Below are 13,415 nucleotides of genomic sequence, written 5' to 3' on the forward strand. Positions count from 1 at the left end.
TTATTTTTCAAAGGTTTTAATAATAATTAGCATCAAAATGATCCCATTGTACCCTCTGAAGTAAATTATAAGAGGTGGTGTGGGGTTGGAACTAATAATCATGAAGCAATAAAGGAACATTTTTAAAAAATGTTCTTACATGGCTCTATGTTCAATGTGTGACTAGCTCCAATAGCTAATGTTAGCAGTGGCTTTGCTGCCCAGAGTTATACATAGTATTTCTTAGAATTTTAACAGGGAAAAACTTTGTGGTTCCCATATGCAAAAACAAAACAAGCACTACTAACTTGCAAATCAATTAGTCAACTGGCATTTATTAAATGCCTACTATGGGCCAGGGAGTGTGCTAAGCACTGTAAATATGAAGAGAGGCAAAAAAGACATGTCACTGCTCTCATGGAATTTACAGACTAATCAGTAGGACAGCATGAAAACAATTGTGTACAAGAAAGATATACAAAGGAAAAAATTGGAGGAAGCTTCACAGGGAAGGAGTGGAAATATTTCTTACAGAAGGTAAGACATTAGTTGAGACTGGAAGGAAGCCTTGAGAAGTGAGGCAATAGAGATGAGGAGGTAGTATATTCCAGGAATGAGGGACAGCCAGTGAAAATTCCCAGTCAGTAAATGGATTTTCATATTTAAAGAACAGCAAGGAACTGAATGTCACCAAAGTAAAGAGTTCATGGAAGGGAATAAGGTGTATACAGTGTGTAAAGGTAAGAAGGGGTCAGGTTACCAAGGGTTTAAAGAGCTAAGCAGAGAATTTTTTATTTGAGCCTGTATGTAAAGGGAGACAGTAGAGTTTATTGAATAGGAAAATGATATGGTCAGATCACTTTGATAGCTGAATGAAGGATGAACTGGAGTAAAGAGAGGGAGACTCACCAGGAGGCTATTGTAATAGTTCAAATGTGATGTAACAAGGACATGCACTAGGGTGGTGGCAGTGTAAGAGATGAAAAGGGGCCATATATGAGAGATGATCAACTTTAGAAATAATCAGATATGTGGAATGAGGGAGCAAGCTACTTTGTGAGCCTTGGTGACTAGGATGATCATACCCACCATAACAGTGGGAAAAGAAAATCTTTCAGGGTAAAGATAATTAATTTTTTTTAGACATGCTGACTTTATGTGAGGTTATTAAAATGATGGTTTGCCCAGTTTTTGAAACTACATCACACTAAAATGGTGCTGAGATTTTCTGTGTTATTCAGGGTAGAGGATCCTAATATCTATAATTATTGTTGGCAGACAATGGGGAGGAGCATTTTATAGCCCTATTCTGTGATCCTTTGTGACTCTTGGGTTTAGCAGGAATCCATGCTACTTGAAGAATTATTTTAGGTAGCTATGTTTTTAGGAGGGTAACAATAATCACTATTTTTCCACTAAATTCCTCCTCCAATGTTTCATCTTGACTTGGAGGTGACCTTATAATATAGAAGACTATTTGTGGGCCCAGAGCACTGGAGTTTTAGGAGGCTATGTTAGGACCAAGTGGGAAGTTACCCTTTAATCACTTTAGGTTTCATGGAAGAGGAAGGAATTCTATAAAGGAAAATTGAGTTTTGAAGAGTTAATCTTTAAAGATCTCTGTACCAGACTCTATGCAGAGCAAGTGCCCTCCAAATATTGTCATCCTCACGTTTTTTTTTTATTCATACTATTCCCTGAAACCAGAATACTGTGTATTTACTCCACTCCACCCCACCCCATATGTTCTCATTGATATTCTACCACTCTTTCAAGAACCACAGCACAAATATTGATGGTAATTTTTTTTCTTCATTGGATCTCGTAGTCTTCTGCTGCTGTCCTCTTATTAACTTGTAGTTTCCTTTGTACATATGGTTTACAAATCTCCTGTACCTAGCATAGTATATTACACATTAAGATTCCAATGAGCCTGTAATGTTATTAGTGTGAGTAATCCTTCTACTGATGGGAATTACAACTCATTCATGATTTGTTATCCCATGTGATTCTTGCCCATGTTTTTCTGCAAATCCGTCACAGAGGATGCACTTAAGGCATTGGGGATGTTAATATCCTTTGGCTAACAGTGCAGCACTAGCTTCCGGGCTATCCATCTGTTATATTTCCATCTCTATATGAGATTCACCCACTTCCTTCTCTAATCATATTTGTTACTCATAGTGTTTTTATGCTATTTCTAGCATTCACATCAACATGGATCATATGCGCATCTCTAGGTCCTTAATGAATGTTTGTTTACTGATGGAACAAATGAATGACAGCAGTTAGAAGGTAGGTTTGTAATTTTCCATTCTTACTATCCAATAGTCCTCTTCCTTAATAATCCTCTAGAAAGGAAAAATGCTATAGCTTGAAGACAGTCTAGGTAAATGCAATATGAAGGAAGCAAGACAATACTTGTAGCTAATACTGCTAGTGAGGGTACTAGTCTCTCTCGTACTTTGAAGCTACTTGAAAAATCAGAAAGAGTTCAGCCTTCTGTGCTGGTATTATAAACTGGCCCTTATGCTATGGCCATAGACTTGAGCAGGTTGAGAGGACAAAGCAATTGTCAGGTTTTCCCTATGTTGGCATTTGTATTTTTCTTTGTTTTTTAGGTCCCTTGTGAATATTTTATTTTTCTATATTACTATATTTATTTTTCTATATTTCTATATTACTATTTTCTACATTACATTTCTATATTTCTATATTATATTCTATTTTCTGGTATCTCACTCCACTCTTCCTCTACCCATGAATATACACTTGTGCTGATGCATAAATTTACATACACATAGATAAAACATAATTGTGAAATAACTAAGGCAAAAAGATTGAATAGTAAGCATTCCTTTTTTATTCTATGATTTTATAAGCTTTCTGAGAAGCATTACAAGTATATGTAATGAATTCATATATTTAGGTCAGAAACAGAAAACAATTTTAATGATGGATTAAAGGCAAAGAAAAAAATGAGAACACAAGAAACAATTTTAATTTACTAAGCCAATGAAAACCAAATTCTTGCTGAGCAATGGTCCCCTATCCCTCACATAATACTTCTAACTCACAAAGGACCTCATGATAAACATAGAAATCACTATACACAGACCATAGTTGTTGAGGCCACATCTCCATGAGAGGATCCTTTTTCAACCATGCTATTGTTTCATACTAGTATTCCTTCTTCCATCCTATTCTCTCCATTGCCCAATATTTTATAAAACTGAAAAAAAAAACAAAGGAACTTTGGGAATGCATTCTTGCCTTCTGTGAGAGAAGCACTGCCACTCAAATGAAGCACTGAAAAATAGGCCTACAGACCTGCTCCTCATCATAATGAAAATAATGGTATACTTATACAGTGCTTTAAATTTTACAAAGTAATTTCACACACATTACCTCAATTTATTCTGAGAAACACCTATTAAGGCAGAAGATCAGTGTATTATAGTGGACAGAAGACTAGATTTTCAATAAGAGGATGATCAGGATTCAGTCATGTTAGGCATGCCACTTCATGTCCTCTATTATCACTAGGGTCTATAATAGATCTAAATGATCAACCTTCATTTTACTTTTGAGGAAACTGAAGCTTAGAAAAATCATGTGAGTAGACTAAAGTCTTAAAATCAGTAAGTGGCAGAACCAGGACTCATGATCAATTCAGACTTTGGATTCCTGGTGTACCATAACACACTGTCTCTATTATAGATTTATTATTGATAAGTAATCATAATAATAATTAGTGTTAGTTAATTAGTATTATTATTAGTTAATTAGTATTAGTTATAACTCTATATGGTTTTGGGGTTTACAAAGCAATTTTTAATACATTATTTTGCTGATTCTCTGGGCACTAAAGTTCATTCAGAGGACTCCTCAGTCGGTGAAACCTGAGGACCTAAACTCTGATTTTGTGATTGCTTCTCTTTTCTAATCATCTACAAAAGAAATCTCCAGAGTAATACTTTACTATTTGTATTGCCCATTCAAACTTTCAGGAATGCTTTTTCATAATAATAATAATAGCAACAACAACAATCTTTTCAATAGCATGAGCTCCTCAAGGCAAAAGCAATATCTTTTCATTTCTTCTGACTCTTCTGCTGTACTTAAGCACTATTCTTCAGTTCCAGCATGCATTTAGTAAATACTTAAGTGAATGAAAAATGAATTTTTAAGAAGTGTAATTAAAAACAAAACTGAAAAATTTGTCAGTCATATCTAGGATTTTAAAGAATAGACATAAAGTCATACTCAACTTAAGCTAACTAAAGGTTTTATTGATAACAATGGAAACTACTATGAAATACTTATTCATACCATAAGGATGTAAAAAAAATCCATATCTGAATCATTACCATTTTATATTCCAGCTTCACTCTGGCTATGGGAAATGAAGCTTCCATATAACTACAACCCAAACAAAGAACTCTATATGGCCTTCTGCTCTAAAGATCTATGTAGTTTTATAATGAGGCAGAGAAAGGGTGCTGAAAATTGTAACAAAAGCTAACTCCAGGTACCTTTGAACTCTACAGATCAGTAGGTCAGAAAATCATAAAAAGCAAGGGTTGTTAGAAAATCTTTCCTGTCAGGGACTGCATTCACGAAGCCTCAGTAGTCAATCTTGCTGTCTACATTTGCCCTCACATCTCCCTCTGGTAGAAGTCACCTGTCTGACCAGCCTGCATCAAAAAAATGTATCATAATGATTCTATGAATATAGAGGTGCTCTAATTTAATATTATTTTAACAGGTTGAATAACTATTTCTGACCTTGTTAGTAACAACATCTAAATATGAAAAGTAAAAAGGGATGCCAACTTTTACTCATTTTTCATATTCTGAATGTTAGCACATGGTTGACAAAATTAATTTTTTTAAATGTTGCTCCCCATCTCCCCCAAAAAAGTGAATGGGCTAAAAAAATTTTATAGGAAAACCCAAGGGAGCAAAATCTAATTCTTCAATGTATAAGAACAACTAGGTTCGTTGAAAATGTCTCAACTGGTTTCTATTGTACAATAGATAATCATTTTTCAAACTAAGTCAGGTTTAGAAAGATATTACATAACCATAAGTCAATTTGTTTTCTTCTACTTGTGGCAGTATTGCTGATCCAATATACTGGTAAGCAAAAAGCTCACATACAAGTTGTTGCTATAAAGAACCAGCACCTCTGCTGTCGAAGAAACACTTTCTAATTAATCCTGAAAGATTCTTTCCCATTGCTGTGGGAAATCTGTTATTATTTTCTACTTCTATGCTAACACACCTATTTTTAACAGGAAACTTTGACCACACCTTCTCTGTTGCCTCGTTGTAGTACAGAAGTGACCATGAATTCACTACAGCAATGCTGCAAGCTCTGGCAGGTCCTTCCAAGATTGAATTCAGCAGTAGACTATATATCTCTCATTCCAGGACCAGCTTCATCACATGTGGGAAAGGCTCATCATCTTAAGGTTTAATATCAGCAGATATATTTTTTTTTTTACCACATCAGCTCTTGAAGAACATCTCACTGAAGATAGAGTCATTTTGACTGTATTAACGGTGAGAGTATCCCTGCTGATAAAATCACAGATTCTTGAAGTCATAAGGTCCAGGAGCTGGAAAAGATAAATGAGATCAAGTAGTATATATCCCTCATTTTAGAGATGAGGAAATGGGCACAGAGAGGTTAAGTGATTTCTGCAGGGTCCTATAGCTAGCAAGTGTTTCTTAGGTGAGTTGGGAATAGGTCAGATGGAAGAAAATATGGAAGACAGGAAATGGCTCTTAATAACTTCATGGTATTATAGAGGGTTGATTTCTTTACCCCTTCCCCTCTCCCCGCAAAAATAGCACAGTCCTTTACACACAGTAGGTACTCTTTAAATTACTACTAAATGAATGAAAGTTGGTGGCAAAGGAGTTAGCTAAAACTAGAAACTAATTTGTAGAGTGCATGGAAGAGTAGAAAAAGCACTAGAATGATCATCAGCAAACATGGCTTTGGATTCCAGCACTATTAATTGCCACCTGTGTTTCTGTGACAAAATCATTTAAACTCCTTGTATCTCAGTTTATTTTTCAATTGAGTCAGGGGTTGGACTCTGAGATCTCCCTCATCTCTAAATCTGTGACCCTATAATACAAAGAAGGCTTCACAGATACAATCAGTTAAGTCAGGGAGTCAGGTGAGAGCACTGAGAGTATGTGGAAAGAGAAGTTGATTTAAATTGAACTGAGCAGAAGAGAGGACTAAGAATGGAACCCTGACAATTGTGAACTGGTAGAATAGGGAAGAAATTTTGAGAAAGAGGGCCAGCTAGGTGTGCAGTTAATAGAGCAGCAGCCCTGGAGTCAGGAGGACCTGAGTTCAAATGTGGCCTCAGACACTTAACACAAAAAAACTAGCCATGCGACCGTGGGCAAGTCACTTAACCCCAATTGTCCTACCTTCTCCCCCACAAAAAGCAAAAAAAAAAAAAATGAAAACTAGGTTACAGTGAAGTCAAAGGATAGCCCTAGATTGAGCTTCTAGGAGAGCTGGGTGAATAAGAGGTTGTTAGAGAATTTCAGGGTTCAGATCTTAGATGCAGAGCAATTTCAAATGAAAGGTATTGATGCTTTAGTAATTAGGTGAAATAGAACAAAGGAGAATGCCATTAGAATTGGGTGATATGATAGATGGGACAGCATCAGTGATCCTCAAGGTGAATACAAAAATATTAAGGACAAAGTCAAAGCTTTTTGTGTAAAGAAAGTAAATAAGCCAAGAGCTAGTAATTAGAGATAGTAGAATAGTTGGGAAATTGAGAGATGATAGCAAGGAAAAGTTACAGATGTTTATACAATCAAAAGTCAGAATTAAAAAAAAAAGAGCTTGTTTACTAACAGTGGCAGAAAAGATCCAGAAGTAGCATTAGATAACAATGAATATGTTAATATCTCCTAAACCTGTTAAATTCAGAGTACTAGAAAAGGGTCAGCAATTGAAAGGACTGCCAGAAACTAGGTGTCTTAAAAGAAAACAACTTCACAATTAATGAGGGGAGTTAGGAGCACAAGAAGAAGAAATTTATGATGAAGTGAAATTTTATTAAATTAAAAACGGGTTTCACCTCCCACATAGTAAGAACTTAGTAAAGTAGGGTCCAAAGGATACTAGTGTTGGAGAAGGCGTAGGTTTATGCTAGCTAGGAACAACAATAGAGGAATAATTATCTAGAGGAAATTGTTTACACCCACATTAGTATTACTTTTGGAAGGGGAAAAGGAATAGTTAATTGAAAACCTTTTAGAATCAAATAGCCCCCAGGTACCAATTAGCATGCTTTTGTGATGGAAGGTTTTCCCAGACTAGACCCTTACTGGATAATTTCCTTTAGCTAAAAGGATTTAGGCCTCCAGGCAGATTTTCCCTGTGATAGTAGGGCTTCTGCTACTTAGGAGCCTTCCCAAGCTGTGTGCTCACAGGCAAATTTCCCCTGACCTGAGCTTGGAGACTGGAAAGCAACTTTTCCTGGAGGGTGCGGTGTCTCAGCTGGTGGTGAACCTTCCCTGACTGGATTACCACAAGGGAATTTCATAGGAGATGCTTGTGGGGGCCAAACAGCAACTTTTCCAGGAAGCAGAGGAGCCTCAAATTGTTGTGAGTTTTCCCAGATTGTACTTTTGCTGCGGAATTTTCCTCGGACCAATGCTGAGTGCTGAACTCCAACTTTTCCAGGAGAAAGAGGATTATAGGTTGACTGAGAGTTTTCCCAGACTGAACCCTTCCAGGTGAATTTCCCTTTTCCTGTTTGTGTGGGCTGGACAGCAGATTTTCCACAGGGAAGGGGAGATTCAGTTGGCAGTGAACCTGCCCAGTCTAGATTCTCACTTGTGCATTTCCTTCTATTTAATGGCTGGGGTGTCTCTTTTCCATGAGGGTAGGTGTTTTCAGCTGCTTGGGAGTCATCCCAACCTGCATTGTCATAGGAGAATTTTCCTCTCCCTGCTGGTGGAGGCCAGCTTGCTGTTTTCTCATTGGAGATTGGATTCTCATCTGACAGTGAGTCTTCCCAGGCTTGATTCTCATGGGTAAATTTCCCACCACAAGAGGACCTTCCCTGAATGACAGTTTTTCCAGGAGGGTGAAAAGTCTCCGTTGATTTTGAGCTTTCACATTCAGGATTATCACAAGCTAACTTCCCTTCCTCTGACTGTGGGAGTCGAATGGCAGGTTTTCCAAGGGAATAGGGAATCTCAGCATTTTGTGAACCTTCCCTGCCTGAACTTTCATGGATGAATTTCCCTTGGGTGGTAGTTTTTCCAAAGGAATGGGCAAACTTTGCGGACTCTGAACCTTCCCATAATGGAATTTTACTGGTCAATTTTCCTCGCCCTGTTGGTGGGGGCCAGACTGTGCCTTTTCCACTATTGAGTGGAGTTTCAGCAGGTTTTGAACCTTCCCAAACTGATTTATGATAAGCAAATTTCCCTGCACTGGTTGGCGAGCGTCGGAGGGTATGTTTTCCTAGAGGAGTATCAGATGTTTGGGAACCTTCACATAGAAGTTTCTCCAACAGTAATTTCCCTCTGCCTGATTGTTGGAGTTTGGTGGCAGTTTTCCCAAAAGGATAGGTAGTCCCAGCAGTTTGTGAACTTTTCCACTTTGTACTATCACACGTGGATTTCCCTCTGCCTAATGAGTAACTTCCTGTATTTTTTCCAGGAAGGAAAGTTTCACTTGACTTTGAGCATTCCCACGTGGAATTTTCATTGGATAATTTTTCTCTGCCTGAAGATGGTAGGGGAATGATAGGCTTTCTTTGGACATTTGGAGCCACAGTGGATTTTGAACCTTCACAAGCTGAATTCTCACAGGTAAATTTTCCTTGGATTGATGGTGGAGGCCAGACTATACGCTTTTTATGAGAAAGGATAGTTTCAGCTGGTTGTGAGCCCTCCTGACCTGGATTCTCACATGTAAATTTTCCTCGGCTTGAAGACTGGAGTGTGACAGTTGCTTTTCCATGAGGATGGGAAGTCCCAGTTGGTTGTGAACCATCCCAATCAGGGGCCTCACAGTTGATTTTCCCTACTGGTGGGGGCCAAACATAAACTTTTCCTGAGGGCTGGGGAGTCTCACCTGGTTGTGAATGCTCCTCCCCTGAATTCTCACTACTGAATTTCTCTTGGCCTAATGGTGGAGGCCAAACAACAACTTTTCCAGGAAGCTGGGAAGTCTCAGATGATTGTGAACCATCCCAGACTGGACAATTATTTGTGAGTTTCCCTCTGCCTGATGGTGGAGGTTGTATTGTGTTTTTTCCATGAGAGATAGTGGTCTCATCTAACTGTGTCTCTTCCCACCCTGGATTCTCATTAGTGAATTTTCCTTGCCTTGCCGGAGGGGGCCAAACAATAGATTTCCCATGGGAATGGAAAACCTCAGCTGATTGTGAACCTTCTGTTACTGGACTCTCAGAAGAAAATTTCCCTCTGTTTGATGGTGGGGGCCAGAGTGCAGCTTTTCTATGAGCTAGGGTTATCTTAACTGGTTGTGAACCTTCCCACACTGTACTGTCACGATTGAATTTTCCTTGAGCCAATGGTGGGTGCTGCATATTAGGTTTCCCACGGGACAGGGGAGTGTCAGATGGTTTTGATGTTCCCCACATTGGATTCCCATGGATGAATTTTCCTCGGATCAATGATTGGTGCTGGACACCAGGTTTTTCATGGGAGAGCAAGATCTCATGTGGTTGAGTGCCTTCCCAGACTGTTTTCTCAGATGTAAATTTGCCTTGGTTTGATGGTGTGTGTTGAATGGCAGCTTTTCCCTGAGGAAGTGGAGTCTCATTTGGTTGTGATCCTTCCCACATTGTACTTTCATGGGTGGATTTTCTGCTGCCCAATGATAGGTGAGGGACACCAGCTTTTCCATGGGACAGGCTAATCTTATTTGGTTGTGAGTCTCCCCAGATTTTATTCCCACTGGTATATTTTCCTCGGCCTAATGGTATCTTCTGAATGATGGCTTTTGCACGAGGAATCACACTCTCAGATTGTTGTGAGCCTTCCCATGATTTTCCTTGGCTTGACAGTGGGGGCCAGACTAAAGCTTTTCTCTGAGGAAAGGGAGAATCAGTGGACTGTGAGTTTTCATAGCCTGAACTCTCATTAGTGAATTTCCCTCGACCTGATGATATCAGCGGGATGACAGCTTTTCCATGGGGTGAGGGTGTATCGGTTTGTTGTATACCTTCAGTGGCTAAACTCCCAGGGGTATATTTAACATGATCTGATGGTGGAGGCCACATGGCAGCTTTTCCATGAATAACAGCAATCTTAGCTGAATGGGAACCTTCAGAGGGGAATTTCTGTTGGCCTGGCTGTGTATGTAAGAGATTGACATGGGAGACAGGTTTTTCACTTTCCTTCCATGTGCAATGTGGACAGTTACTCTGAGGCAATGATGCATGAGTCTTGAAACTTTTATGGGGAAACATTGTTCTTCAAGGTATATCCTGAAAATGGAAAGAAACCCACAATATTTAAAGGGTCATTTCTTGATTTCCCTCTACCCCCTCTTCTTATCATATGCATCCTTTGCATCCTCCTGTGGTATAAACAGCAAGACAAAATTCTTTGCTAAACACAGTGGAATATTTGTGCAGTTGTTATTTTTTATATGAATTATTTCATTCGGTAAGAAAACTATAATGATATTCTAATCTCTTTAGCCTTCTGGATACCACTATTTCTTCTCAAGTATATCATATGCAAACTAAAAGCTTTAATTAAAATCAAGTTTAAGGGGTATTGAGGGGTAGGAGGAAGATTCAGGTACTAATAGGATAATATACTGTCACAAGCCAAGATTAAAGAGTCAGGCTAAGAAAGCCTCTGTTACTTAGTCCTAGTCATTCTAACTTTTCCTGTTATCTGATATGATTTCAATTATAGGTCTGCCACTTTTGAGAAGACCTCACAACACCATTATGGACATAATTTTCTTGTTTATAAAATGAGGGATTTGAACTTGACCCACTGATATAACTTCATTGTTTCAGAGATAAAAATGAAACAGAACAAATAAACAAAAAAGTTTGAGGCACAGAGAGATAGCATAACTTGCTCAAGGTCACACAGAAAATAAATTGAAGCACCAAGTTCTGGGAGATATTAAAAAATCCTCCCCTTCTAGGAGCTTAAGGTATAGTTATTGTCCTATGACATAGATATTCATAAGCATAATACAAATTAGAATAGAAGAAGGTTAATGAGGGAATAACATATGATCAAATTTCTGTCACATTCTACTTTTTCTATTAAATTTTTTTTCTATATTGATGGCTTACCAAATCAATTAATTAATAAATATTTAATAAATATCTACTTTCTCCCTGTCACTGTGGCAGGCCCTGAGGATAAAAAAACCAAAATGAAATTGTCACCACCCTCAAGGACCTAACATTGTATTAGAGAAAGGCAATATTTACCCAAATAAGAACATACAGAATAAATGCAAAGTAATTTCAAAGCAGGGTCAAGAAGCTTGGGAATCAGAAATAACTCTTGGGACTGAAATCCTCCTCCTATGGACAGAGATAATAGTACTCGTAGTAATTAATATGCTGAATGAGGCATATATTTTCAGACATAACCAATATGGAAATTTGTTCCCCTTGACTATACACATTTCTTATCATGACTTTGTTTTCCTTTCCTTTTTTTTTTTCTTGGAGTTGGGGCTGATAGGAAGTCCAGAGGGTACAGGAATAGGAAAATTAAAAAAGAAGAAAAGAAGATTCTGAAGACCATTTTAAGTGTAGAATATAAACACAGAAGGAAAGAAGCAAAAACCAGCAGAACAATATTGGAAGCTATAGGTTGAACTTAAAACAGAGTTTATACATACACACGTGTAAATATGTGTATGTATATGTATATGCATGTATGTGTGCATACATGCATGTTATATTTGTATAGTTTATATGAAAAATGGGGCAGTGGAGAGTCTACCAAGCCTGGAGATATGAAGACACATGTTTCTGAGGTTAAATCTGGGTTCAGATACTTATTAACTGTGTGACCCTGGGCAAGTCACTTAACCCTGTTTTCTTCAATTTCCTCATCTATAAAATGAGCTATAGAAGAAAATGGCAAACCACTACAATATCTTTGCAAACAAACCCCCAAATTGGGCCATGAAGAATCAGGACACAAACAACTTTCATACATACATGCACATGCATATATGTGTATACACACATGTATATTTATATGTACACACACATATATATATATACACATGTGTGTTGTGCATTTGTGTATACATGCAATAAATATTTTGTTTCATATATGATTTTTTTCTACTATGTATATGAAATGATCCATACACACAAACCCTGTGAGGGATGTTTAAGTGCAGAATATAAATAAATCTTAGAAAAGGAATATCCTCATATATGAGTTGGTGGTATTTGAATTGAGCTTTGAATTCAGCTAGGGATGCCAACAGGTGCAAGTAAAGACAGTGTGTGTTCCCAGTGTTGGGGACAGTGTGTACAAAGCTATAGAGACAAAATGGAATGTCATGTGTAAGGAACAGGAAGGTCCATTTAACTGTATAAGTCCCTTGGAAGGAAGCTAGAAGAGAGAAAATCTAAATTAAAGCAGCTCTTGAGGTACCACCTTCACAGCTATCCAATTGACTGATATGACAAAAAAAAAAAAAAAAAAAGGAAAAGGATAAATGTTGAAGAAGATGTGGGAAAATTGGAACATTAATGCATTGTTGATGCAGTTTTGAGCTGATCTAACCATTCTAGAGAACAATTTGGAACTATGCCCAGTGGGCTATATAATCACATACCCTTTGATCCAGCAAAAGCACTACTAGGTCTGTATCCCAAAGAGATAATTAAAAAAAAAAAGGGAAAAGGACCCACACGTACAGAACTCTTTGTAGCAACTCTTTTGTGGTGACAAAGAATTGGAAATTAAGGGGGTGCCCATCATTTGGGGAATGGCTGAAGAAGTTGTGGTATATGAATGTAATGAAATACTATTGTGCTACAAGAAATTATGAGCACACAGATTTCAGAAGAACCCGGAAAGACTTACTGAAACTGAGAGAAGTGAGTAGAAGCAGGAGAATATTGTACATAGTAGCAGCAACACTGTGTGATGATCAGCTTTGATAGATTTAACTAGTCTGAGCAATACAGTTATCTAAGTTAATTCCAAAAGACCAATGAGGCAAAATGCTATCCACATCCAGAGAAAGAACTATGGAGTCTGAATGCAAATCAAAGCATACTATTTTCTCTCTTTTTTTCTTTCTCATGGTTTTCCCCTTTTATTCTGATTCTTCTTTCACAACATTACTAATGAGAAAATATGTTTAATATGATTTTATGGATAGCCTATATAAGATTGCTTAC

At 37.7% G+C, this 13,415-nt stretch overlaps 1 protein-coding gene across 1 annotated transcript; it reads right to left on the minus strand.

Moving 5' to 3' along the window:
* Positions 1–4,534: 4,534 nt before the first annotated feature.
* LOC138143526 (uncharacterized) lies at positions 4,535–11,802 on the minus strand. The gene is made up of 2 exons (XM_069064776.1): positions 7,472–11,802; positions 4,535–5,603 (listed from the first exon to the last, which is right to left on the minus strand). The coding sequence occupies exons 1-2, from the start codon at positions 10,473–10,475 to the stop codon at positions 5,572–5,574; spliced, it is 3,036 nt and encodes a 1,011-aa protein (XP_068920877.1). The 5' UTR covers positions 10,476–11,802; the 3' UTR covers positions 4,535–5,571.
* Positions 11,803–13,415: the final 1,613 nt, after the last annotated feature.

Source organism: Petaurus breviceps, unplaced genomic scaffold (assembly GCF_028583685.1).
Source record: "Petaurus breviceps papuanus isolate PSGF00001 unplaced genomic scaffold, PetGlider_PUasm1.0 90644, whole genome shotgun sequence".
In the NCBI taxonomy this organism is placed as follows: Eukaryota; Metazoa; Chordata; class Mammalia; order Diprotodontia; family Petauridae; genus Petaurus; species Petaurus breviceps.

Coding starts and splice junctions, on each gene's coding strand:
- LOC138143526 (XM_069064776.1), bottom strand. CDS start 10,475: ATGTTTCCCCATAAAAGTTTCAAGACTCATGCATCATTGCCTCAGAGT. Junction 5,604..7,471: donor TTTCCAGTCTCCAAGCTCAG/GTCAGGGGAAAT, acceptor TATCTTTTCCAG/CTCCTGGACCTTATGACTTC.